Source organism: Spermophilus citellus, assembly GCF_964194105.1.
Source record: "Spermophilus citellus genome assembly, chromosome: 9".
NCBI lineage: Eukaryota > Metazoa > Chordata > Mammalia > Rodentia > Sciuridae > Spermophilus > Spermophilus citellus.
This window is the reverse complement of record NC_138191.1, coordinates 139,148,399-139,166,972: the sequence shown is the minus strand read 5'-3', so window position 1 is coordinate 139,166,972 and position 18,574 is coordinate 139,148,399. Positions and strand designations below refer to the sequence as shown.

The window sequence follows — 18,574 nt, the reverse complement described above, 5'->3', positions numbered from 1 at the left end:
ACAAACGCGGCCTCCACCGAGGGTCTGGCGGGCCGCCGCCCCGGCCCGCGAGCCGACCCACCTGGGCGACCCGCGTCCTTCCCTCTGCCCACCCACCCCGACTCCACCGCCGTCCTGAGGGCGAGGTGGGGGCTGCGGGAAGGAGGTGTGCCCGCCCCCACAGGGCCCGCCTGTCCTCCCTCATGGCGCAGCCCACCGGCTCCTGATCTCCTGCCCAGGGCCCAGTGCTCCTCATCCCCCAGGACCGGCCTGCAGCCCTCTGACCCCCAACTCCAGCCTGGCACTGGGATCCGCCACAGTGAGGTTTCTCCAGGAAAGGTCTGGATCCTCGTGGACTCTTCGGAACCCCTCTGGATTGCTCTTCTGGGGCTGCCCAGGGCTCGCCCGACCCTGCCCAGCACGGCTTTTATCTGGGCCTTGGACACCAGGCAAGGGCACTCTCCATAGCCCCACAGCCCCCCTTCCCCACAGAGGCCCAGACCTTGGAGGAGGAGGGTCCAGGGCTTTTGGTAGTGGTCCCCGAAGAATGTGGGGTCAGCACTGGCCCCAGCGATCCTGAGGCCTCCCACACTACTCCCTGTGGGCCTGGGATTTGAGGAGAGAGAGCACTCTGGGCCCTGAGGTGTCTAGGCCCTCCACCCAGTGGCCAAGGCATTACCTTACCGGCGTAAGAGGCTCCCCTCTCCAGGGGTCCTGCAGGCCCCCAGCTTGCACACACTTCTGCTGGTGCTACCCCAACTCCACGTGGTCATGGCCAGGCATCAAATCCTCCTGAACTGCCCCACTGCTGACCTTCCCTTGTCCAACAGCGGAGCCAGCTCCACCCCAAATGCAGAGTGGCTGCTTTCTCTCTGTCTGCATTGGAGTGATGGAAGCATCTGAGGGGGCCAGAGAACCTGTCTTGGGGTGCTGGCTCCCCTTGCAGGCAGGGCTGTTGCCATCCAGGGATGCAATTCCATGTCACCACTAGAGGGCGCTGTCTGTCACTGTTTCTGGCCAGCATACATAGGGACCGGTGCAGTAGGCAGCCAGGAACAGACAGGGACAGGGGCTCAAAGAGGTAAAGTGAAACACCCCCCCCCCCAATCACAGAGCCCCTGGTCGTGGAGACCCTGGGGGTACACCTGTGGTTAGCCCATGCCACAGCTCCCATACACACTGCCTGCCCTGTCCTACGTGCTCTATCCAAACCTAACCCAAGTCTAGTCACCCTGCTGCTGTGGCCCACAGCCTGGAGTCCCACCTGCTAGGCAAGAGCACACAAGTGTTCCTGTGGGAAGGGCCCAACTCTGGAGTCCACCAAGGCCAGGGAGGGGCCAAGACCCTTTGAGGCCACATGGCCATAGCTCCTGGCTACTGCAGCCATGTCACCTTAGGGTCACCTCTTGCTCTCCCTCTGCTCTGGTCACTGAAACCCCTGAGCCTTGGTGCCTTATAGGCCTCTTGCCCACTCTAGCGCCCAGCCCAAGTTGGGGTTCTGTTCCATGGTGGCCTCACTACTGTCACAGAACACTGCAGCACTCCTCACCTGCCACACTTGGGCTATTGACCTCAGGTTCAGGGGCCTCAAGATGTCAGCAGAGGTGACAGAGCCCTTGGGAGGTGCTCCCTGCTGCCTTGGGGACGGGAGCCTGCACGAGACCTGTTCTGAGAAGGGCCCATGGCAGTGCTTGGCCCTGTTTCTGATGGAGCTCCCCAGAGGCCAGGACTGTATCTGGCAGCCCTGAGAGCCCAGATGTCAATAAAGGATGTTAGTCCTGAGATTCCCTGCTCCTCATTCGTTCCACAGGAATGACAGCCACATCCCGCCCCACGGGGCCCGCCCCAGCTCCTCCCAGCCCACATGCATGCTCTGAGGTGCCCTCTAGTCCAGGACTGCCAGGAGTCCCAGGGAGAGGTGGGCTGCAGAGCACTGAGCCCTGGGTATCTGGCAGGTGTGAGGTCTTCAATTCAGGCAGAACCAGCAGGGTCAAGGGACCTCACAGACCTGCTGCTGGAGAGGTGACCCTCCCTATCACACTCCCTCTTTCTCCCTCATCCTCTCCCTCTCTCCTCTGCCCACTCCTTTGCCCTCCTTTTCTCTTCCAGGGCTAAATTCTGGGGTCCTGCTGGTGGGCAGGGAATTCAAGAAGTGTCCTCTACCAGCAGAAAGTACAGGGAGTCGAGTGGCCCCCAGGCCTGACCCGGCTCCCATCCCTGCAGCCCACAGGGGCCGACCAGGACAGACCCTCACAGGGCACACACTGGGGCCTGCCTCAGCCAGGGCTACTGAGCACCTGGTGTCAGCCAGACTAAGGTCTATTGGGGCTGTCTGCTCACCCACCCCTCAGCCCCTTTCCCCTTGGAAATATCTAGTGGGATGGGGGGCAGAGGCCAGAGCAGCCCTGGACCTGAATCACCATTTCTGGAAAGCACCCCAAATCTTGGAGCTTCCTGGAAAAATGAGGTGATGGGTGAATGTCTGCCTTCCTGACCAAAAAGGGGGTGAGCAGCTGGCTGAGGGGCAGCCCCTCAAGAGTGAGCCGTCCTCTGGTAGGGAGGATGGGACAGGAAGATGGCCCAGTCCAGGGACAGTGCCCATCTGATCACGTGGGGACACATCCCAGCCACTGGGGCTGCCAGGCCCCACCTGCCCTCTAAGGCCCCTCCAGTTGTTCTGAGACTTGGGCTGGGGGCAAGGGCTAGGGGCCGGTTCTGTCTAGCAAAAAAGTCTTTTCCCCATCCTCACCTTAACTCTCCCCAACTGGAAGGAATCTCACCCTTAGTTTGAGTCCTACCCTGCCTGAAGGCAGATCTCAGTGAAGGGAGGTGTCTTTGAGAAAGGTGAGTGGGTGGAGCTGGGCTGGCAGGCACCAACTGTGGCCGGAAGCACTTCTGGGAACAGAGATGGCCTCTGGGGCCTTATCTGAGGCTGAACAAAACCTACCCAGTGTGGGGCGGCTGGGGAGAGTGGAGGCCAGGGGAGCTGCGGTTTTCCCGGAAGAGCTGGAGAGCCTTCTGTGGGAGGGGTTAGCCTGGGCCGCCTCTGGGGTGGGGGGCAAGCCTGTCCCCACGCCAGCAAGCCTCACCTGCTCTCCACCCCAGCCCCTCTGGGTCTCCACGCGCCTCCAGGCAGCCCTGGGCTCTGCCCCCACACCTGGATCTCAGGCAGGTGGACCGGCCCGGCAGGGGCTGAGGGGGGACAGGGAGTGACGCTGGCTGAGAGCCTGGAGGGGGCTGGGCCAGCAGCGGAATCCCCCACCTGCTCTGCACAGACAGCCTTCCGCCCCCACCCCCGTGCTGACGTTTGGCCCAGTCGCCCCCACGGGGCCGCCCCCCAGGGGTTTCCAGCTGAGTCAGCCCTGTGTAACCTTGGCCTACCTCGGTGCTTTCTGGGGACACCCCCAGAGGTATCCTGAGGGGGAGCAAGGGTGGGGTCCATGGACCTGCAGGGGCGCAGTGAGCCCAGAGAGCCCCCCAGTGCCTCTTCCAGCTGTGCCAGGCCTGGTTGGCCCAAGAGTTGACGTTGCCTGATCTGCCTCACTCCCCCACCCTGGGGTGAGGGTAGGCTCCTGGCAGCTCCCAGAGCACAGAGAAGGTGCTGGAAAAATGCTGATGCGGTGTCTTAATAAATGGGTGACCAGAGGTAGATGACCAACTGTCCACTCTCCAGCACGTCCCCAGCTGTCCCTGGGCTTTTCATGTTCTGGGCCCTGCTGTCATCCACTCCCACCAGTCTAGGCATGCTCTGGCCTTCAGTCTTTCCCAGGAGCCTGTGTGCTGGGGTCCTGACACCCCAGACTGCAGGTCACTTATCTGCTGTGGGCTGGGCCCACGGCCCACTGCCACTGGGAGCTGAGGGGGCTGAGGGCAGATGGAGATGGGGAACGCGTGGGGGGCTGAGGGCCGTGGCCAGGTATGCACATGCCCCAAGGTGCTGCTAAGACTGGTCCCCACTGGTCTGCCACTCCCTGGACAGCCTTGCCAAGACGTCCGTATCAGATCTCTCCAGGAGCAGCTGCAGCTGGGGCTGCCAGGAGGCTGTGAACATGCTCTGCAGGGTGGGACCAAGTGCCATGCCCTAGAGAGAGGGATCCCAGGACAGGAGAAGGCCCAGTGCCCAGGCAAGCCACCTGGAGGCTGCTTCACATCAGAAGTGCGGGGTGGAAAGTGACCAAGTCTGAGTCCCCGGGTATGGGGCACAGTGAGGCAAGTCAGGTGGTGGGCAGTGCAGAAACCAGTCTCCACTGGCTTTCAGAGGGGTGGTGGCCCAGAGACCACAGGTCCAGCACGTGGCAGCTCAGTGTGGGCCAGAAAAGCAAGGAGAGGTGGTCTGGCTGAGCACCAAGAAGGCAGATCCACTGGAGCCTCTCCCCCAGGAAGCCCCCTGAGCTCTGTGGCCCCTGCCAACTGCCTGTGCCCAGGACTGCAGAGTCCTGAACTGGGCTCCCCCACCCCAGCTGGGAGCTCCTGGGACGGGACTTGGCTCTGCCTTTGAAGCCTGGGAAAGGGACCATGGGTGTGGATGGACAAAGTGCCCCGAACCCCAGCCCTGGGCTCCCTGCCCTTCTGTCATCCCCCATTACACATCCACTCAGGTCACTGAACAGTGTTTATTGAAAACCACCTGCAGCCAGGTCCCCTGCTGGACACTGCACACCCGTGGGGGGACCACAGACCCCACCCCAGCAGGGCTGGCCAGGGAGGAAGGCAGTCATGGCTGCCCATCTCTCCCACAGGGCCAGCCATGGCCACCACCCTTCTGCACAGTCTAGGGAACTTGTCACTGTCACCATCCTGTACCCACTTCCACCGTTGAGGGGAGCAGGGCCGGGCCCAGAACAGATGGAAAGCAGAGCCCTGGCTCCCAAGGGTCAGCCTAGGCAAGCTCCTGGGGAGGGTCTGGCTTGGGGTGCAGCTTCTCCTGAGGATGGTCAGCCTCACACCCACGGACGCCCCAGCTCGTCCTTCTCCAGCCGCTCCCCCCGCTCCTCCTCAGGGAACTGGCAGCTGCAGGCATCCTCCGCGGGTGGGGGGAGCACCTCTAGAAGTGGCTGGGTCTCTGTAGGGGGGTCGTGGTCAGCGGCAGCCTGAGCCCTCCACCCTCTCTCCACCCCTAGGACCCAACTGACCTTGAGGCCACATGTGCTTCCTCCTCAGCTGCCAGATGTGCAGGCTGAGCTGGGCTGTGGTCAGGACGAGGATGCAGGTGGCCATGGCCAAGAGGAGGATGGTCAGCTGGCCATGTGGCTCAGCGGGCAGAGGCCCCAGGATGCATACGGCATTGTGAGTTTTGTTCCCATGGAACATGGTGAGAAAACCAAACTGGTCGCAGCTGGGACACAGACACAGACATGGTCAACCTTGGTGCTCTGGGCTATTTAGGGGATCACAGGCTATTTTGGTGGCCACACTGGGAGGGACAGGACAGGATCCCTTGGAGCTACATGGCCAAGGCCTCACTCAGCACTCACTCTGTCCACGGTCTGCAGCGGCCCTCACGGCCACTGGAGAAGGTCCCCACAGCGCAGTCCACACACCTGAAGCCAAACTTGAAATTCCCTAGGAACAGACAGTTGACAGACTGCAAGAAGCACTGGGGTAGGTGAGGACACAGGCCGGCGACAGGGCCCCCTGAGTTTGACCCCATGTTTTCCATTCACCAGAGGTCTCTGATGCCCAGAGGACCGGAGTCCTGCACAATCAGTGCCCGTGTGTACCAGTTACAGAGCTGGTGCAGATGGGCAGGGCAGGTAGCAGGCCCTGAGTCATAGTTAAGAGTGAGGGGCTGGAATCCAGACAGCTCCTGGACACCCCCACGGGCCCTCAGAGCCAGCCCTGAGGGTGTGAGCAGCACAGGCCCAGGATATGAGGGCAGGAGCTCCCCTAAAGCTGCAGAGTCAGGAGGCGGAAGATATCCTGGTCCACGTGCTCAGAGGATGCACCCACACCCCAGCAGACAGCACCCTGCCCTCCACACTCCCTGGAGCTCTAGGTCTGCCTCACACGGCCAGCAGTGGCCTCCCAGGGACTCACCTTCAGGCACGGCTTCCTGGCCTGGAGGGCAGGGGTGGTGGGTACAGGTCTGGCATCCAGGGTCCCCACAGTGGAATTCGGACTTGACACATATACAGTCAGAACAGTTCTTCTCATCTGGGTGGAGGGTGAGCCAGCCTCTCAGCAGCCAGCCCGAGTCTCCTCCTTCTCCCACTTCTCTTCTGACCTCCACCCTCAGCCAGCTCCAGGCCAGGAGCCTGGGCTTTGTCCAATTCAGTCTCCACCTCCCGGGGCCAGCCCCTCAGCACACATGGCTGGCTGATGGTGGGTGTGACTGGACAGGAAGTCACCTGGGGCTTCCTGAGAGCCCCCTTCTCCCTTCCCATCCTGCACTACCCCCTCCAGGCCCCAGGGACACTTCAGAGGCTGTCCACTGTCCACCACAGCCTTAGAGATGTGGAAAAAGTGGGGTCAAACCCCAGAGGACCCTTTCACTGGCCCTTTCAGAGCTGTCCTCCCCACCCCCAGGCCTGGGAGGGTGCTTTCCTGCAGTCCTCATCCTGGCACTACCCCCTACCCACTATGGCAGCGGCAGCAGAGGGGCAGAAAGAGGTGCCTGGACCCCAAGCTGCGCCGGAAGTGGCCTGGGTGATGGCCAAGGTTCCACTAACCGACAGGAGACAGGGAAGCCTTCCTTCCCCAGAACCCCAGGCACTCTTGGGGTCTCCAGCTCCCTCAGGCCCCTAGCCCTGTTCCCTGACCTTAGGCACCGGACTCGGCTAGAAGCCTCAGCCTCCCTGCGAGATCCCACGGAGACCCAGGCTCTGGCCCTCCTTGGCCCAGCAGCTGGGTCTGCGCACGCGAGGAGGCGCCCGTCCATCCCCCGCTCCCGTGCTGCGTCTTACCCGGGGCACAGGAGCCACAGCAGCGCGTATCGGTCCCAGTCCCTTGCAGCCAGCGGCCAGGGCCGCAGCGCTGCCCTCGCGCGGGACTCAGACCCAGACCCAGGGCGCAGAGCAGCACGACCCCGCACAGGGATGCCTGCGGGCCCATCGCGCCCCTCGGCGGTCCTGCTCCGGGGATTTTAGGAGGCCTGGCCTGCTCGGACACGCCCCGCCCCCGCCCTAGTTACCGCCTCCCTTGCTGCCGCCAGGCCTCCCCACCTCCAGCCTGCCGGGTGGTGTCGGGGCAGGGCTCTTAAAGGCCACTCAGAGAGGGTGGGAGGAAGCCTCCCATGAAGTATCCAGACCCCCCAAAGAACCTCAGCATGGGTCCCACTGCTGGGAAGCCTGGGAAGCTAAGTGGGGAGCTAGGACCAGCCCCTCCCACCCAGCCCACCCTGCCTCCTGAGGCTGCAGAGTGTATACCGGTGCACAGCTGTGGGCTGGCGCTGTGTGGGTACCCCCCTGTGGCTTAAAACCTCCAGGGGATCCCCTTTGCCTCTCCCACCGCAGGGAGCTGACACAGCTTAAGAGCCGAGAGGCATAACCAACACCCTGGGCCTTCCTGCTTCTGCAGCCCCTGACAGCTGGTGGCTGCAAGTCTCAAAGGGACTTCTGATCAGGTGTCACAACTAGGGTCACATCTCCAACCTGTGGGCAGTCACCTCCCTGAGCTCCCTGCTCCAGGCCCATCCAGCACTCCTGGGCATCACCACCAACTTTCCCAGTGACAAGTCTCACCCGGGGGCTGAGAAGCAGAGCAGTCCAAGGAGGCTTGCTGATAAAGCAACCCTTCAAAGAGGCTCAGAGAGACAGAAGCCTTGCTCTGAGGTAGAGACCAGAGTCTCATCCTCTCTTCCCTCCGGGATGCCTGGATTTGAAAATGAAAGGGACTCCAAGGCAGGCAGGGTGATGAGCACCAGTCATCCCAATGACTTGGGAGGCGGAGGAGGAGGACCTCAAATTTGGAGGACAGTCTCAGCAACTTAGTGAGCCAGTGTCTCAAAATAAAAGAAGAGCCAGGAATGTGGCCCTAGGTTCCATCCCCAGCAGCAAATAAATAAATAAAAGGATTGGAGATGCAGCTCGGTGGTAGTGTGCTTGCCTAGCATGTGAGGCCCTCGGTTCCACCCCTAGTACTCAAAACAACAAAACACAAAACAGAAAGTGGCTCTGGAGAGTGCAAGCAGAGAGATCCAGAGTGGAACCAACCCTTGCAGTCAGAGCAGGGCCTGTGCAGTTGGTCCTGCCCTGTGCCCTGGGGCCTGCCAGAAATGCCCAGCTATGGGCCTTCTTGGAAAGAAAAAGTACAGGTGCTGGCCTCTCCCGCTCTGGTCTCTGGATGCTGGGGCTCAGGCCACCCAGAGCAGAATCCCTTCTGTGAAGAGCCCAGAGCTCTCTGTGCAGCTCTGGTGGGTCTGAGTCCTGGAACAGAGAGGAAGCCACTGGCCCCACCTGGATTCCAGGTAAAGGTGTGGAGGGAGGGCCAGTGGAGTCTGGACCTTGCTCCTGCTCATCTTAAGGACCCGAGAGGTCAGGCAGGTCCGGGTGAGCACAGGGTCCCCCCAGTCATGGTGAGCACCCAGTACCCGTGGCCTCTGGAACATGGGGCATCCTCGACAACAGTGCTGTTCGTCTGCACCATGAGCCCCTCATCTTCTGGAAGCAGTGAGGAGGGGCTCCTAGAAAGGAGGAGCCTCCTTGCAGGGTGGGGCCAACGATGCCTTGACCTGCTGGCTTTCAGCAGTCAGTGCAGTGTCCCCTGGAGGGGTCCTGTGGAGGAGATGGCCCTGGTGTCACAGGGCAGCTCAGAGGAGTAGGCTCTGCATGGAGGCTGCTTCCCAGAGACCTAGGGCCCTGGTGGCAGCTGTGGAGACTGGAAATCAGGATGCGGTGGGGGTGCTGGTGAGGTCAGCAGCCTTCCTGCCCCACGCCCTCCCGGGGCCCTCCTGGCGTTTCCGCCATTGAGTGGCAGAGCCGTGGTTTCTGCTGCTTGCTCTGTTGGCCCACATTTTGTGAGCAGCTCCTCAGGCTTCAGACATCAGTGGTGTGTGCTCACAGCAGCAGGGTCCCTGGCCCAGGCCCCATGAGTCCCCACCTTGTCCAGCAGGGGCTGACAGAGGGCGTGACGCTCCTGGCAGAGCAGCTTCTGGGGCAGAAGGTGGTAGTGGCTGACGCCTGGGCCAGGGCCTGGGCCCTAAGGGAGGATATGGCAGGGCAGCCAGGCCTGGGGTCCAGGTAGGGCCTGGGGAGATCCGGGGATTTTCAGGGCCAGGGGGATGGAAAGTGAGCCTAGCAACAGCACAGAAGCAAAGAGAAGGTGACCCAGAGTCCCTGGGGCAGGTTAGAGCATCCTGCAGGGGCAGGGGCCCCAGATTCCGAAGTGGGAAGGGAGCATCGGGAAGCTGGAGGGTCTTGCCCAGAGGGACGGGGCAGTGGGTGTGAGCTGTGGGGGAAGGAGGATCCCTCCCCAGCTAGAGGGGCTGCAGCCACAGCCAGCTGCAGACCACGGACCTTCCAGGCCTCACAGATCCCACCCCACAGCCCCTCCCTCCAGGTCCCCAGCTCTGCCCCCCGCCCCCCGCCTACCCTGCTGCCCCAGCTCAGGGCAGGGCTGCATGCTGTCCTGCTTGTTGCAGAACCCAGCGCAGGGGACTGAGCCATCCAGGATGGCTGATGCCCTCGCTGGTAGACTCAGGTTGTCAGAAAAAAAGGTGTTTGGGAAGGGGAGTCAGAGCCCTGGGAGCAGGAGGGCCAGGCACTGGGGTCATAGAGTCAGGCCAGATGGCCCAGGTGGCCAGGCCAGTGAAGGCTGTCCCACCTCAGCTCTTTGTGCTCCCGCGGTGAGTGGCAGCTCCCGATACTAGCCCCTCTCCCGACTTGTGGATTTGCTCATGTGTTGGGCCACACCATTTCCCCCATGGGATTAGGACCCTCCCATGTGGCTTCTGTCTTTAGGTCATTGAGCATCTTATCAGGCGGCTGTGGTCCCAGAGCTGGCCCTAGGACCCCTGAGCAGCTGAGGGCGGCTCTGGGACCTTGAACCCCAAGGGGGGGTCACGGCCTCCTGTCTCTCAGCATGGAGTTGGTGTGGCCTGGGAGGCCGTCTGAGCTGTCTTCAGTCGACTGCTTACTCTGCTGTCGGTGGACTTTGGGGCTTTTCCACCTGGGGATGATTTTTACATGAGGTGGCTGTGGACACTGGTTCACATTCAAGGGCACTTGTTTTTGGGGGGGTAAAAGCCCAGGAGCAGAACAGCCAGGTCTCAGGATAGAGTTTGGTCCAAGCAGAAGCCCCTAGTTTTACAAAGTGGCTGCCCCATGGGGTGCCCCTGCAGGGACATGGGGACTGTGGCCAGCTACCACCAGGGACTCCCCAGGCAATGTCCTCCCACCAGGGACTCCCATGGCCACTGCCCACCAGGTATAGGGGTGGGGCTTAGAGGCTAGAGAACAACCACAACCCCAGGCTTTCCCCAGAGCCGCAGAAGCTGAAAGGAGGCTGGGGCTTGCAGGGCCCCTGTGTTGACCAGGGCACTAGGGTCCTTCTCTCTGTCAGGGTTCCCCCCAATCAGCCTGCGGTGTGGGTCCTTTGGAACAGAGGCCTCTGTACAAGCTCTCGGGCCCGAGCCCCCAGTGCTCCACTCTGTCATCTCCAGTCCCTCCCAAGACCCCAGGACTCCACTAGGACAGTTTCAGTCGCCTCCCACTTCCCACCCTCAAACTGGAGCCTGCCATGCCCACTCAGATGAGCCTCTGAGCGGACCCCCACCCCGAGCTTGGCGGAGATCCCTCCCCAGCTAGAGGGGGGTGCAGCCACAGTAGCTGATGTGTTTATTGGGGTGCCGTTGGGCAGGTAGTATGCACAACATACGTAGGAGAGCCCAGAGCCGGCCCAGCACCTAGAACGGTGTGGAGGGCACAGGTGGGTGGCCTGTGCCTGGGGCGCCGCCCCACAAAGCCCACCCCCAAGATGTTCTCAAATCTTGGCCAGGGTGGAGTGTGCGTTGGGCTGTTCCTCTTGAATGGGGGTCCGGAAGCTGTTTCCCCCTAGGGAGAAGAGGGAGGTGGCTGGAGGTGGGGTGTCTCTCTCCTCCAGGAGGGGCCTGGGCTGGTCACAGTGGACACTCACCGGATGACCTCCAGGCCCTTCCGTGCAGGTGCAGGGCCAGCAGGACAGCCAGGGGAGCCAGGAGGCTCAAGCCCAGGCCCAGGACAGCAGCCAGCGGGAGGCCTGCAAGGAATGTCAGTGAGGGGGCACCCCCTCCCCACTCTCCATCCCTACTCCCCTTCCGGGCAAGGCCCCTTACCCCTGGGGGCCTCTGATGGGGGCGTGGAGGGCCCTAGAGAAGTCCCAGGCAGGGCTGCAGTGGGCAGGGCAGTGGTGGGCCTGGCTGTGGGGCCCTGGGTCTCCCAGGGTAGTGTGCCTGAGGAAGTCCTGTTCTCGCAGAGGGTGTCTGAGCTCACGCTGCCTGGTTTTAGGGTGCGCTTCCCAGTCAAGGTGCAGCTGGGGGAGGGGGAGTCGGTCAGTCAGGGCAGATGGTGATGGGCTCCACACCCACCGGATGACCTCAAGAGCCTCTGACTCTAGGCCAAAGGTCTTGGAGGTAGCACCCTACCCCCCTTCCTCAGGCCACACGCCTTGCTGCACCTACCCTCCATCCCCGTGACCCCCAACCCCTGGTCCCCATTTTCCCCAGCTCCCTGCCACCTCTGCACCCCAAACCCACACAGCATGCCTCTTCCAGCTCCTGGAGTAGAACCCTGGAGGATGGGGGCCTCACACTCCTGGGGCCCCGAGTTAAGATCCCACAGGCCCCCACTCTATCCGCAGGGACCCTGCTGTTGGGGACAGGCCCCAGGAGCTCCCCAGCCAGGGCTTCCTGCTCCCTGACCTGGCCCAACCCTCAGTGGGAGCCCAGCGCTCCCCCACCCTGAGCCCCAGCCCCAGCCCCTGCCCCCACCCCACTCACTTGGTCCAGGGCTTGCAGGCCTTGTTGTCGCCTGGTGAGAAGTGGCCGGGAGGGCAGGGGGCACAGTCTGCAGCAAAGACCCCCGGGGGGTCTTTGAGCTCTGACCCCGGAGGTTCCTAGAGTCGGGGCCTGTGGGGCTGGTGCTCACCCCCATGGCAAGCGGGTGGGTGGAAGGCCTCTGGAAGACCCCTGTGCGCTCTGCCCACTGACCCTTACCAGGGAGCTGATGGGGAACCCCATTCTTGATGTGACCCTTGACTGTGTGATGTGAAACATGGCTCGTTCACACCCTTACCAAGGCCTGTGGCTTGAGGGTACCACCTCAAGCCACTGGACATGCACAGACACTCTCCCACCCCGGGCCAGGGCCACCACAAGGCTCACCGACTCCAGGCTTAAAGCCATCCAGGGGCTGAGTGCCTGGCCTACAGCGGCAGACAGTGTCCTGCGTGGGTGTGCATTTCTTCTTGAGCTCACTCCCACTTCCTGGGGGAGCAGGTGGAGGCTGTGGAGGAGGCTGGGCCTGCCCAGGCTGCAGACAGTGCCCCAGGAAGGGGGAGCTGGCCTCCTCTCCAGCCTCATCCTAGGCCCCCTCTGCCAACCCCAAAGCCCCAGGGTCTCAAGCCTTCCCTCCTGTGACCGCTCCCTGGCCCCTCTGTTCCTCTGAGTCACCAGACCCTGGTGAGGGCCCTGGGGTCGCTCTGGCTCTCTTCCCCACCCTCCTTCCACCTGTTAGCCTGCAGCACCTGAGCTGGACCCTGGTGGCTCCTGGGCTTAGGTAAGGCCACATGTTAGGAACTCCACGTGGCCCCAGGCAAGCCACAGCCAGAGCAGAGCAGAGCCTCCGCCCCAGGAGGGGGTCTGGGATGCAGGGCTTGTTTCTGCAGCTCCTGGGAATGTGGTGCTGGTTGTGGCTGCCCCCCTGCTGGCTGGGGCCCCGGGTGGGGGGGGGGGCTTACTCTGGTTGCACTGGGTACAGGGCTTGCAGGCCTCGTAGTTGACTGCCTCATTGTAGGAGTCCGGGTCGCAGGGGAGGCACACGGTATCCCTGGGTCCCTCACAGCGGCTCACCATCCCACTACCTGCAGCAGAGCTCAGCACATTGGCGGCTGACCCAGGCTGGCCCGTGGGTCCTCACAGGCCACTTCTCTGGGCTGCACAGACCCGTGCCTTCCTTCTCAGGACAGGCCCCACTCAGGCCAGGTCCTCCAGAGCAGCACCCAGTTGCTCCTCCCAGGACACCATGCCTGTGTCCATGTCACCTCTCCTCTGGGCGTTCCCCACCTGGAGGCTACTCACCTGGCTGGCACTCTTGACAGCACCTTTGGCCATTGGGATAGGTGTTTCCGACACAGTTCAGTGCAGCCCTGACTTCAAGCACGAGCCCAAGGAGCAGAAGGGCAGCAGGCCCCCAAGCCCCCATGCACGTCCTCATCTCTGCGTTCACAGGAGTCTGGGGTTTTTCCTTGCAGGATGTGGCTATAAGGGCTGCGGGGGAGGGTGGGGAGGGGCGGGAAGACAGTGTGTAAGCAGGTGCGTGCCTGTTGGCGTGCACATGCGTGTGTCCCTGCATCCCTGCCGACACTCCTTGCTGATGGCCTGGACAACCCTGTCTTCCAGAGAGCTGATTGCAGGCTGTGGGAGACCAACCCCACATGTGACTGGGTTACACTCTCCGGCTGGGTGCTGAGGCGCTCAGTCGCAGAAATGTGGCAGAGCTTTCCCCACCCTTCTTGGGTGCAAGGGTCGCTGTCTCGGGCACGGGTGTGTCTTGCTACAGCCCCGTGGGTGGAGCTACGCTCCCCTGTTCCTTTGTAATCTAACCCTTTGCCCTGTTTAGGATAGAATCTTCCATGGAGGTGCCTTGTGTGTGTCCCCTTCTCTTACTGTGCCCTGGGGTGTGGCTTACCCAGGTGTCAGTCAACCTGCTGACAGTGGACATCATGAAGATACTCAGCCCCCTGAAACCTGACCCCTGGCCTCATTTGAATAGCTTCCCTCAATAAAAGGGGTCAGCTTGCGCTCTCTCCTCCTGCGGACCCTTAAGGTCAGAGGAGCCGTCACAGCGACCCCAAAGAAAAAGGTATTTGTGTCTCTTGTGTGGGTATTTTGTGCAGCCCAGTCAGCCCAGTTTAACTGGAGTGACCCCTGAGCCTTTTAGTCGCGAGAACAGAAACCCACTCACAGGCCACTCACAGGACAGGGCCACCCAAAGAGACAGGAACTCCTGGGGCATTCATTCCTGAGAGCAGCCTAGTGTCCATGACCCAGGGCAGAGTGTGCATGCAGCCACCTGGGCATGTGAAGGGAAGAGCACACACAGGTGCACACCCACGTACACATGGGTGCAACAGGGACACATACATGTGCATATGTTATTTGTGATAAAGAGGAATCAAACCCAGAGGCACTTTACCACTGACTACATCCCCAGTCCTTTTAGTTTCAAGACAGTCTCACTAAATTGCAAGGTTGGCCTTGAACTTGCAATCTTTCTGCCCCAGTTTCCCAAGTAGCTGGGATTATAGGTTGGGCACTGTGCTTGACTGTTTTAATTTTTCTGCAGTACCAGGGATTGGACCAAGAACCTCATGCATGCTAAGTGCTCTGCCACTGAGCTACATCCCCAATCCTTTATTTATTTATTTATTTATTTTGGAGACAGGGTCTTCCTAAATTGCCCAGATTAGCCTTGAATGTAGGAACTTGAACCCCACTGCCTCCAGAGTCACTGGGATTACAGGCATGGCCCCCACACCCAGCACATACTTTCTTTTCTTAGATTTGGACACCCTCTGATACCACTCTTGCCTTGAAGAAAATGGGTTGGGTAAGGACGGGGAGGGCTCTCTGTCCCTTCTGTACCTATTAAATTGTGCCATGACAGGATCATCTATTCCCGAGTTAATTTTAAAAGCTGCAAATGCAGTTCCCCACCCCTGCAGGATGAGCAGAGGGGAGGGGCTGGAAATCCCCCACCCACAGGCCACACAGGTGAGAGTGGCCTGGCCCACCTGCAGGAAATTCCCAGCCTGGAGGCGGGGCCAAGTGGGGACCAGACAGCGGTTGGCAGGAAGTGGAAGGAGAGACCCCCCCCAGCCTCTAAATGCAGTGGGGTCTTGAGGAAGGAAGGTCCTCATCTTTAAACCCGTGGCCCATGAGCAGCGAGAAGCCTGCATTTGCCAGATGGTTTCTTTTGAGAGTGAGCTGGGGGTCTTGATGTGCACCTCTTCCACTTTGAAGCAGCCTTCCTCCTCTGCCTGCCCCTCTGGCAAGGCTGGTCTCTTCTGCCCGTAGCTGTGCATGACTGGCCAAGGGGCTGGCACCTGCCCACAGGTGACCTGAGGTGCCCTGAAACCTGGATGCTGGCTGCCCACCCTCCAGCAGGTTCATCTGGGAAGCAGCCTCCCCTGCTTGAAGCTGCCCTGCCTGTAGTGACGGTGGCACTGCCTGTGCAGTTCCCATGGCCTTGGGTGGGAAGTCCCAGGTCTGCAGAGGCACTGTCAGGAACTGCCTCCACTCTGTCCACGGGACTAAGGTCCCTGAGGTCTGCAGGGGAGACCACAGGGTGAGCAAAAGGACCCGAGCACAGCCTCACGTCCACGACCCAGGGCAGTGTGTGCATGCGTCCCACCCTCCCTTGAGTATGGCAGTCACAGGGGCACCCAGAGCAGCTGGGTCACAAATGGCTGACCTGGGGGCCTCAGAAAGAACAGGTGCGCACACCACAGCATCCAGCCTGCCGTCAGCTCACACCTTGGCTGCTGCACTGCCCACGGGCCAGTTCTCAGATGCCGCCCCAGCCCAGGGCCATGAGCTGAGGGGGTCCAGTAGCACTGGCTGGCCAGGACAGGCTACAGGCCAGCCCAACGTGGTCACACCCCAGAAGGGTGGGCATTACCATTTGGGAGACGTTACAGAAGGCAGAGCCTGGGGGGACTTTCCTGCTGACACGACGGTCTGGGATCTGAAGTCTTTCTTCTGGTCTACAAACCCATCCAGATGCTCACACACCCTCACAGCTGTCAGGGTCCCCCCCATACTGCACAGAAGCAGGTCCTGGAAGATGGCCAGTCACACGGGAAGGCAGGGTGGGCCCAGGATGGCCAGAGGCAGGTGGCACATCAGCCATCCTAAGGCACCCGTCCTGCTCTCCACACCCCCCCACCGTGCTCTGCTGCTGACCCCCACACAAAGCTGACTCATTGAAGCCACCCACCAGCTCCATGGGCACAGTCCCCACTGGTCACAGCTGTCTCATTTTCTGCAGGCTGCCCTCTTCCATCTTTAGTACAATCAACTGTTTAACAAAAGCTGGGAACCCCTCACGTTAACCAAATGCCCACCTCAAAAACTTCTAGTGAGGGCTGGGGCTGGGTGGTCAAACACTTACCTAGCACTGGGTTCGAGTCTCAGCACCACATATAAATAAATGAATACAGTAAAGGTCTATCAACGTCTTAAAAAAAAAAAAAAAAGATAGAAACAAAGAAAGACTCTAGTGGAACTGCCTGGCCTGAGACACTCCCAGCTGTCGTGTTCGTCTTTTCCACCAAAAGGAGGGAGCATGAGAAAAACCAACTTATTCTAGATCAACGGTCCTTGTGACAAGGAATGCTGGCGTTTTCCCAGGCTGCATGCGGTCCCGTGTGGTCTGACAGGCCCCAGGCCTGCCCAGTGACCCACCCAGCCCTCGTCCAGGAAGCAGGGCCGTCCTGACTGCCCGACCACTGCCAGTAGAGCTAATTCTGTCCTTTCAGTTTCCCAGGAAACGGCAGGAGGTACGCTATTTCCCACGGTGTGGGCAGCCCGCGAGGGGCCCAGTGCTGACGCGGTCAGCACCTTCAGCAGAACTCAGCAGTTCTCAGAAGAGACGGAGCCATGGAGGCCCAGAGGGCAGAGCCATGCTGGGCACGCTCAGCTCAGTCTGGCCTGGGGACTGGCCACCCGCTGGACCCGCACTGCGCAGGGACACACAGGATAGTGAGCAAATCTTTAATGAACCTGGGCCACGCTGTGGTTGGGAACTGAGCCAGAGGTGTGCATGGCCCGCAGGAAGGAAGGTTCTGGGCAGCACACTGTGGCTGGTGGTGACCCCTGCAGGTGGGATGACCCCCCCCCTCCCAGGGCCAGAAGCGAGCTGGGCCCAAGTCAGGGCCACTCAGAACTCCTCGTGCACGTTGCGGGCATAGTCCATGAGCTTGCTGCCCGTGAAGAACTCGCTGTACTTGAGCACCTCCTCGGGCTCCAGGTGGTGGTTCTGGTTCTCGTCAGCAATGGCGATCATCTGCTTGGCCTCGTTGAGGGCGTTGTACTCGTTCATGGGGTCCATGTAGTTCTGTGGCAAGTACTGGCATCGTCAGCAGTCCACTCCCCACACCCTGAGTGGCCCAACCCAGCTGGTCTTCCCCCACACACCTGGACATGGACACCGTGACAAGCTAAAGAGTGGCACATTCTGTCTCGGGGGAGAGGCACAAGGCTTTATTGTGGTGACCACTCTTGTGGCTCCTCGATTAAAATGCCCCCTGGTTGCAGGACAGGGATGTGGGCATGTTCTGGAATGCTCCAGAAGGGAGATGATGATGGATGGGAAGAACACAAGCAGCAGCTGGGGGCCCTGAAACACCTGCCTGGGGCCTGCAATGGGTCATACCAAACACACTGATGTGGCCACGAGGCAGGGAGGGCCCGGCCGGCCGTAGAACCCAGGGCCCATGAAGGGCTGAACCGCAGCCAGCCCTGCTCCACCGTCAGAGAACCCCATGCCTCTCGCACAAGGGGAAACCACCAGGCAGGACTCCAGGGACAACACTCCCACCCACACAGCAGAGGGCAGGCCCTGCCCTGTGACCCCCCACACCCGCAGGCCAGCCCACAGGCCCCTTCAGAACTGGGTCCAATGTGTGCTTCCTTCTGGGCCTTGAGAAAGGATCCAGGAGCCCGACACAGGGCAGGGTGTGCAAAGTGACAGAGCTCTCGTCCATGAGGCCAGGCCACCCCAGCACCACCAACAAACAGAAGGCGACTGTGACAATCTACTGCAGTGACAGCTATTTAACACTAAAAAAAAACCAGGAAAAGACAGAATCCCAACACCTCCCAAGGACTGACCGAGCCGCCAAGTCAGGAGCAGGCCCGATGGTCTTCCTGGGAGTTTCTGTCTGACGTGTCTGGGCAGAAAGGCCAACGCCCACCCTGGGGGGGCCCTCCTGGAAAGTGCTAGGTACAACCAAGGACACGCCACGGCCAGCCTTACCCAGGTCCACGGCCGCCACTGTGGTCGTCCCCAGTCACTGCTGTGGGCTGGCAGGATACACCCCTGTCCCCAGGGCTGTCCTCGGACACACCATGTTCCCTGTGTCCTCACTCACCTCCAGCTCCTCCATGGTCACGATCCCATCGTGATTGGAGTCAATTAGCTCCTCAAACTCTCTCTTCCTGTCTTTCACCCAGCTGTCGTCAATGTCCTGGCCCTGCTGGTTTTCAACGGTGCCCACAGGCAGCGAGATGAACTCAGGCAGAGAGAGCTGCTTGTCGCCGTCCTGGTCTGCAGACACGGGGCAGGGAGGGGGGACACTTGCAAGACACCTTGTGTGGCAAATGCAGCAGACTGTGCCACAGACGTTCAGCTTGTGACATTGGCCTGAACCCCACAGGTGCCTCTTATGGACCTGTTCCAAA

The 18,574-nt window shown here is 61.0% G+C and overlaps 3 protein-coding genes across 6 annotated transcripts in view; all 3 read right to left on the bottom strand.

Annotated features, from left to right (window-relative positions):
- Nucleotides 1-4,596: 4,596 nt before the first annotated feature.
- TNFRSF18 (TNF receptor superfamily member 18) lies at nt 4,597-7,072 on the bottom strand. The gene is made up of 5 exons (XM_081308505.1): nt 6,882-7,072; nt 6,016-6,132; nt 5,454-5,541; nt 5,112-5,314; nt 4,597-5,041 (listed from the first exon to the last, which is right to left on the bottom strand). Exons 1-5 carry the CDS (start codon nt 7,027-7,029, stop codon nt 4,920-4,922), a joined length of 678 nt encoding a protein of 225 aa, XP_081164631.1. The 5' UTR covers nt 7,030-7,072; the 3' UTR covers nt 4,597-4,919.
- A 3,700-nt stretch (nt 7,073-10,772) lies between these two features.
- Nucleotides 10,773-13,759, bottom strand: TNFRSF4 (TNF receptor superfamily member 4). The gene is made up of 7 exons (XM_081308256.1): nt 13,190-13,759; nt 12,850-12,972; nt 12,275-12,376; nt 11,891-11,957; nt 11,228-11,424; nt 11,050-11,151; nt 10,773-10,967 (listed from the first exon to the last, which is right to left on the bottom strand). Exons 1-7 carry the CDS (start codon nt 13,545-13,547, stop codon nt 10,897-10,899), a joined length of 1,020 nt encoding a protein of 339 aa, XP_081164382.1. The 5' UTR covers nt 13,548-13,759; the 3' UTR covers nt 10,773-10,896.
- Nucleotides 13,760-16,968: 3,209 nt separating this feature from the next.
- Nucleotides 16,969-18,574, bottom strand: part of LOC308655252 (ubiquitin-conjugating enzyme E2 J2) — a 39,987-nt gene continuing 38,381 nt past the window's right edge. For 2 of the 4 annotated variants that reach the window (XM_081305212.1, XM_081305213.1), the window contains exons 6-7: nt 18,265-18,440; nt 16,980-17,228 (exon numbers count right to left, since the gene is read on the bottom strand). In XM_081305212.1, coding sequence (XP_081161338.1) covers nt 17,052-17,228; nt 18,265-18,440 — 353 coding nt within the window. In that variant the 3' untranslated portion in view covers nt 16,980-17,051. Of the gene's footprint in view, nt 17,229-18,264; nt 18,441-18,574 lie in introns of all 4 variants that reach the window. The other 2 variants (XM_081305211.1, XM_081305210.1) reach the window with 2 other exon arrangements.

What these genes read in the sequence shown, in the direction of transcription:
- TNFRSF4 (XM_081308256.1), bottom strand. Translation starts at nt 13,547, where the DNA reads ATGTGGGGTTGGTCTCCCACAGCCTGCAATCAGCTCTCTGGAAGACAG. An exon ending in CTGTCAAGAGTGCCAGCCAG is followed by an intron (nt 12,973 to 13,189) that starts GTGAGTAGCCTC and finishes GCTCTGCTGCAG; the next exon opens with GTAGTGGGATGGTGAGCCGC. An exon ending in CCCATCAGAGGCCCCCAGGG is followed by an intron (nt 11,152 to 11,227) that starts GTAAGGGGCCTT and finishes CATTCCTTGCAG; the next exon opens with GCCTCCCGCTGGCTGCTGTC.
- TNFRSF18 (XM_081308505.1), bottom strand. Translation starts at nt 7,029, where the DNA reads ATGGGCCCGCAGGCATCCCTGTGCGGGGTCGTGCTGCTCTGCGCCCTG. An exon ending in CTGTGGCTCCTGTGCCCCGG is followed by an intron (nt 6,133 to 6,881) that starts GTAAGACGCAGC and finishes CCCTCCACCCAG; the next exon opens with ATGAGAAGAACTGTTCTGAC. An exon ending in CGCTGCAGACCGTGGACAGA is followed by an intron (nt 5,315 to 5,453) that starts GTGAGTGCTGAG and finishes TCTGTGTCCCAG; the next exon opens with CTGCGACCAGTTTGGTTTTC.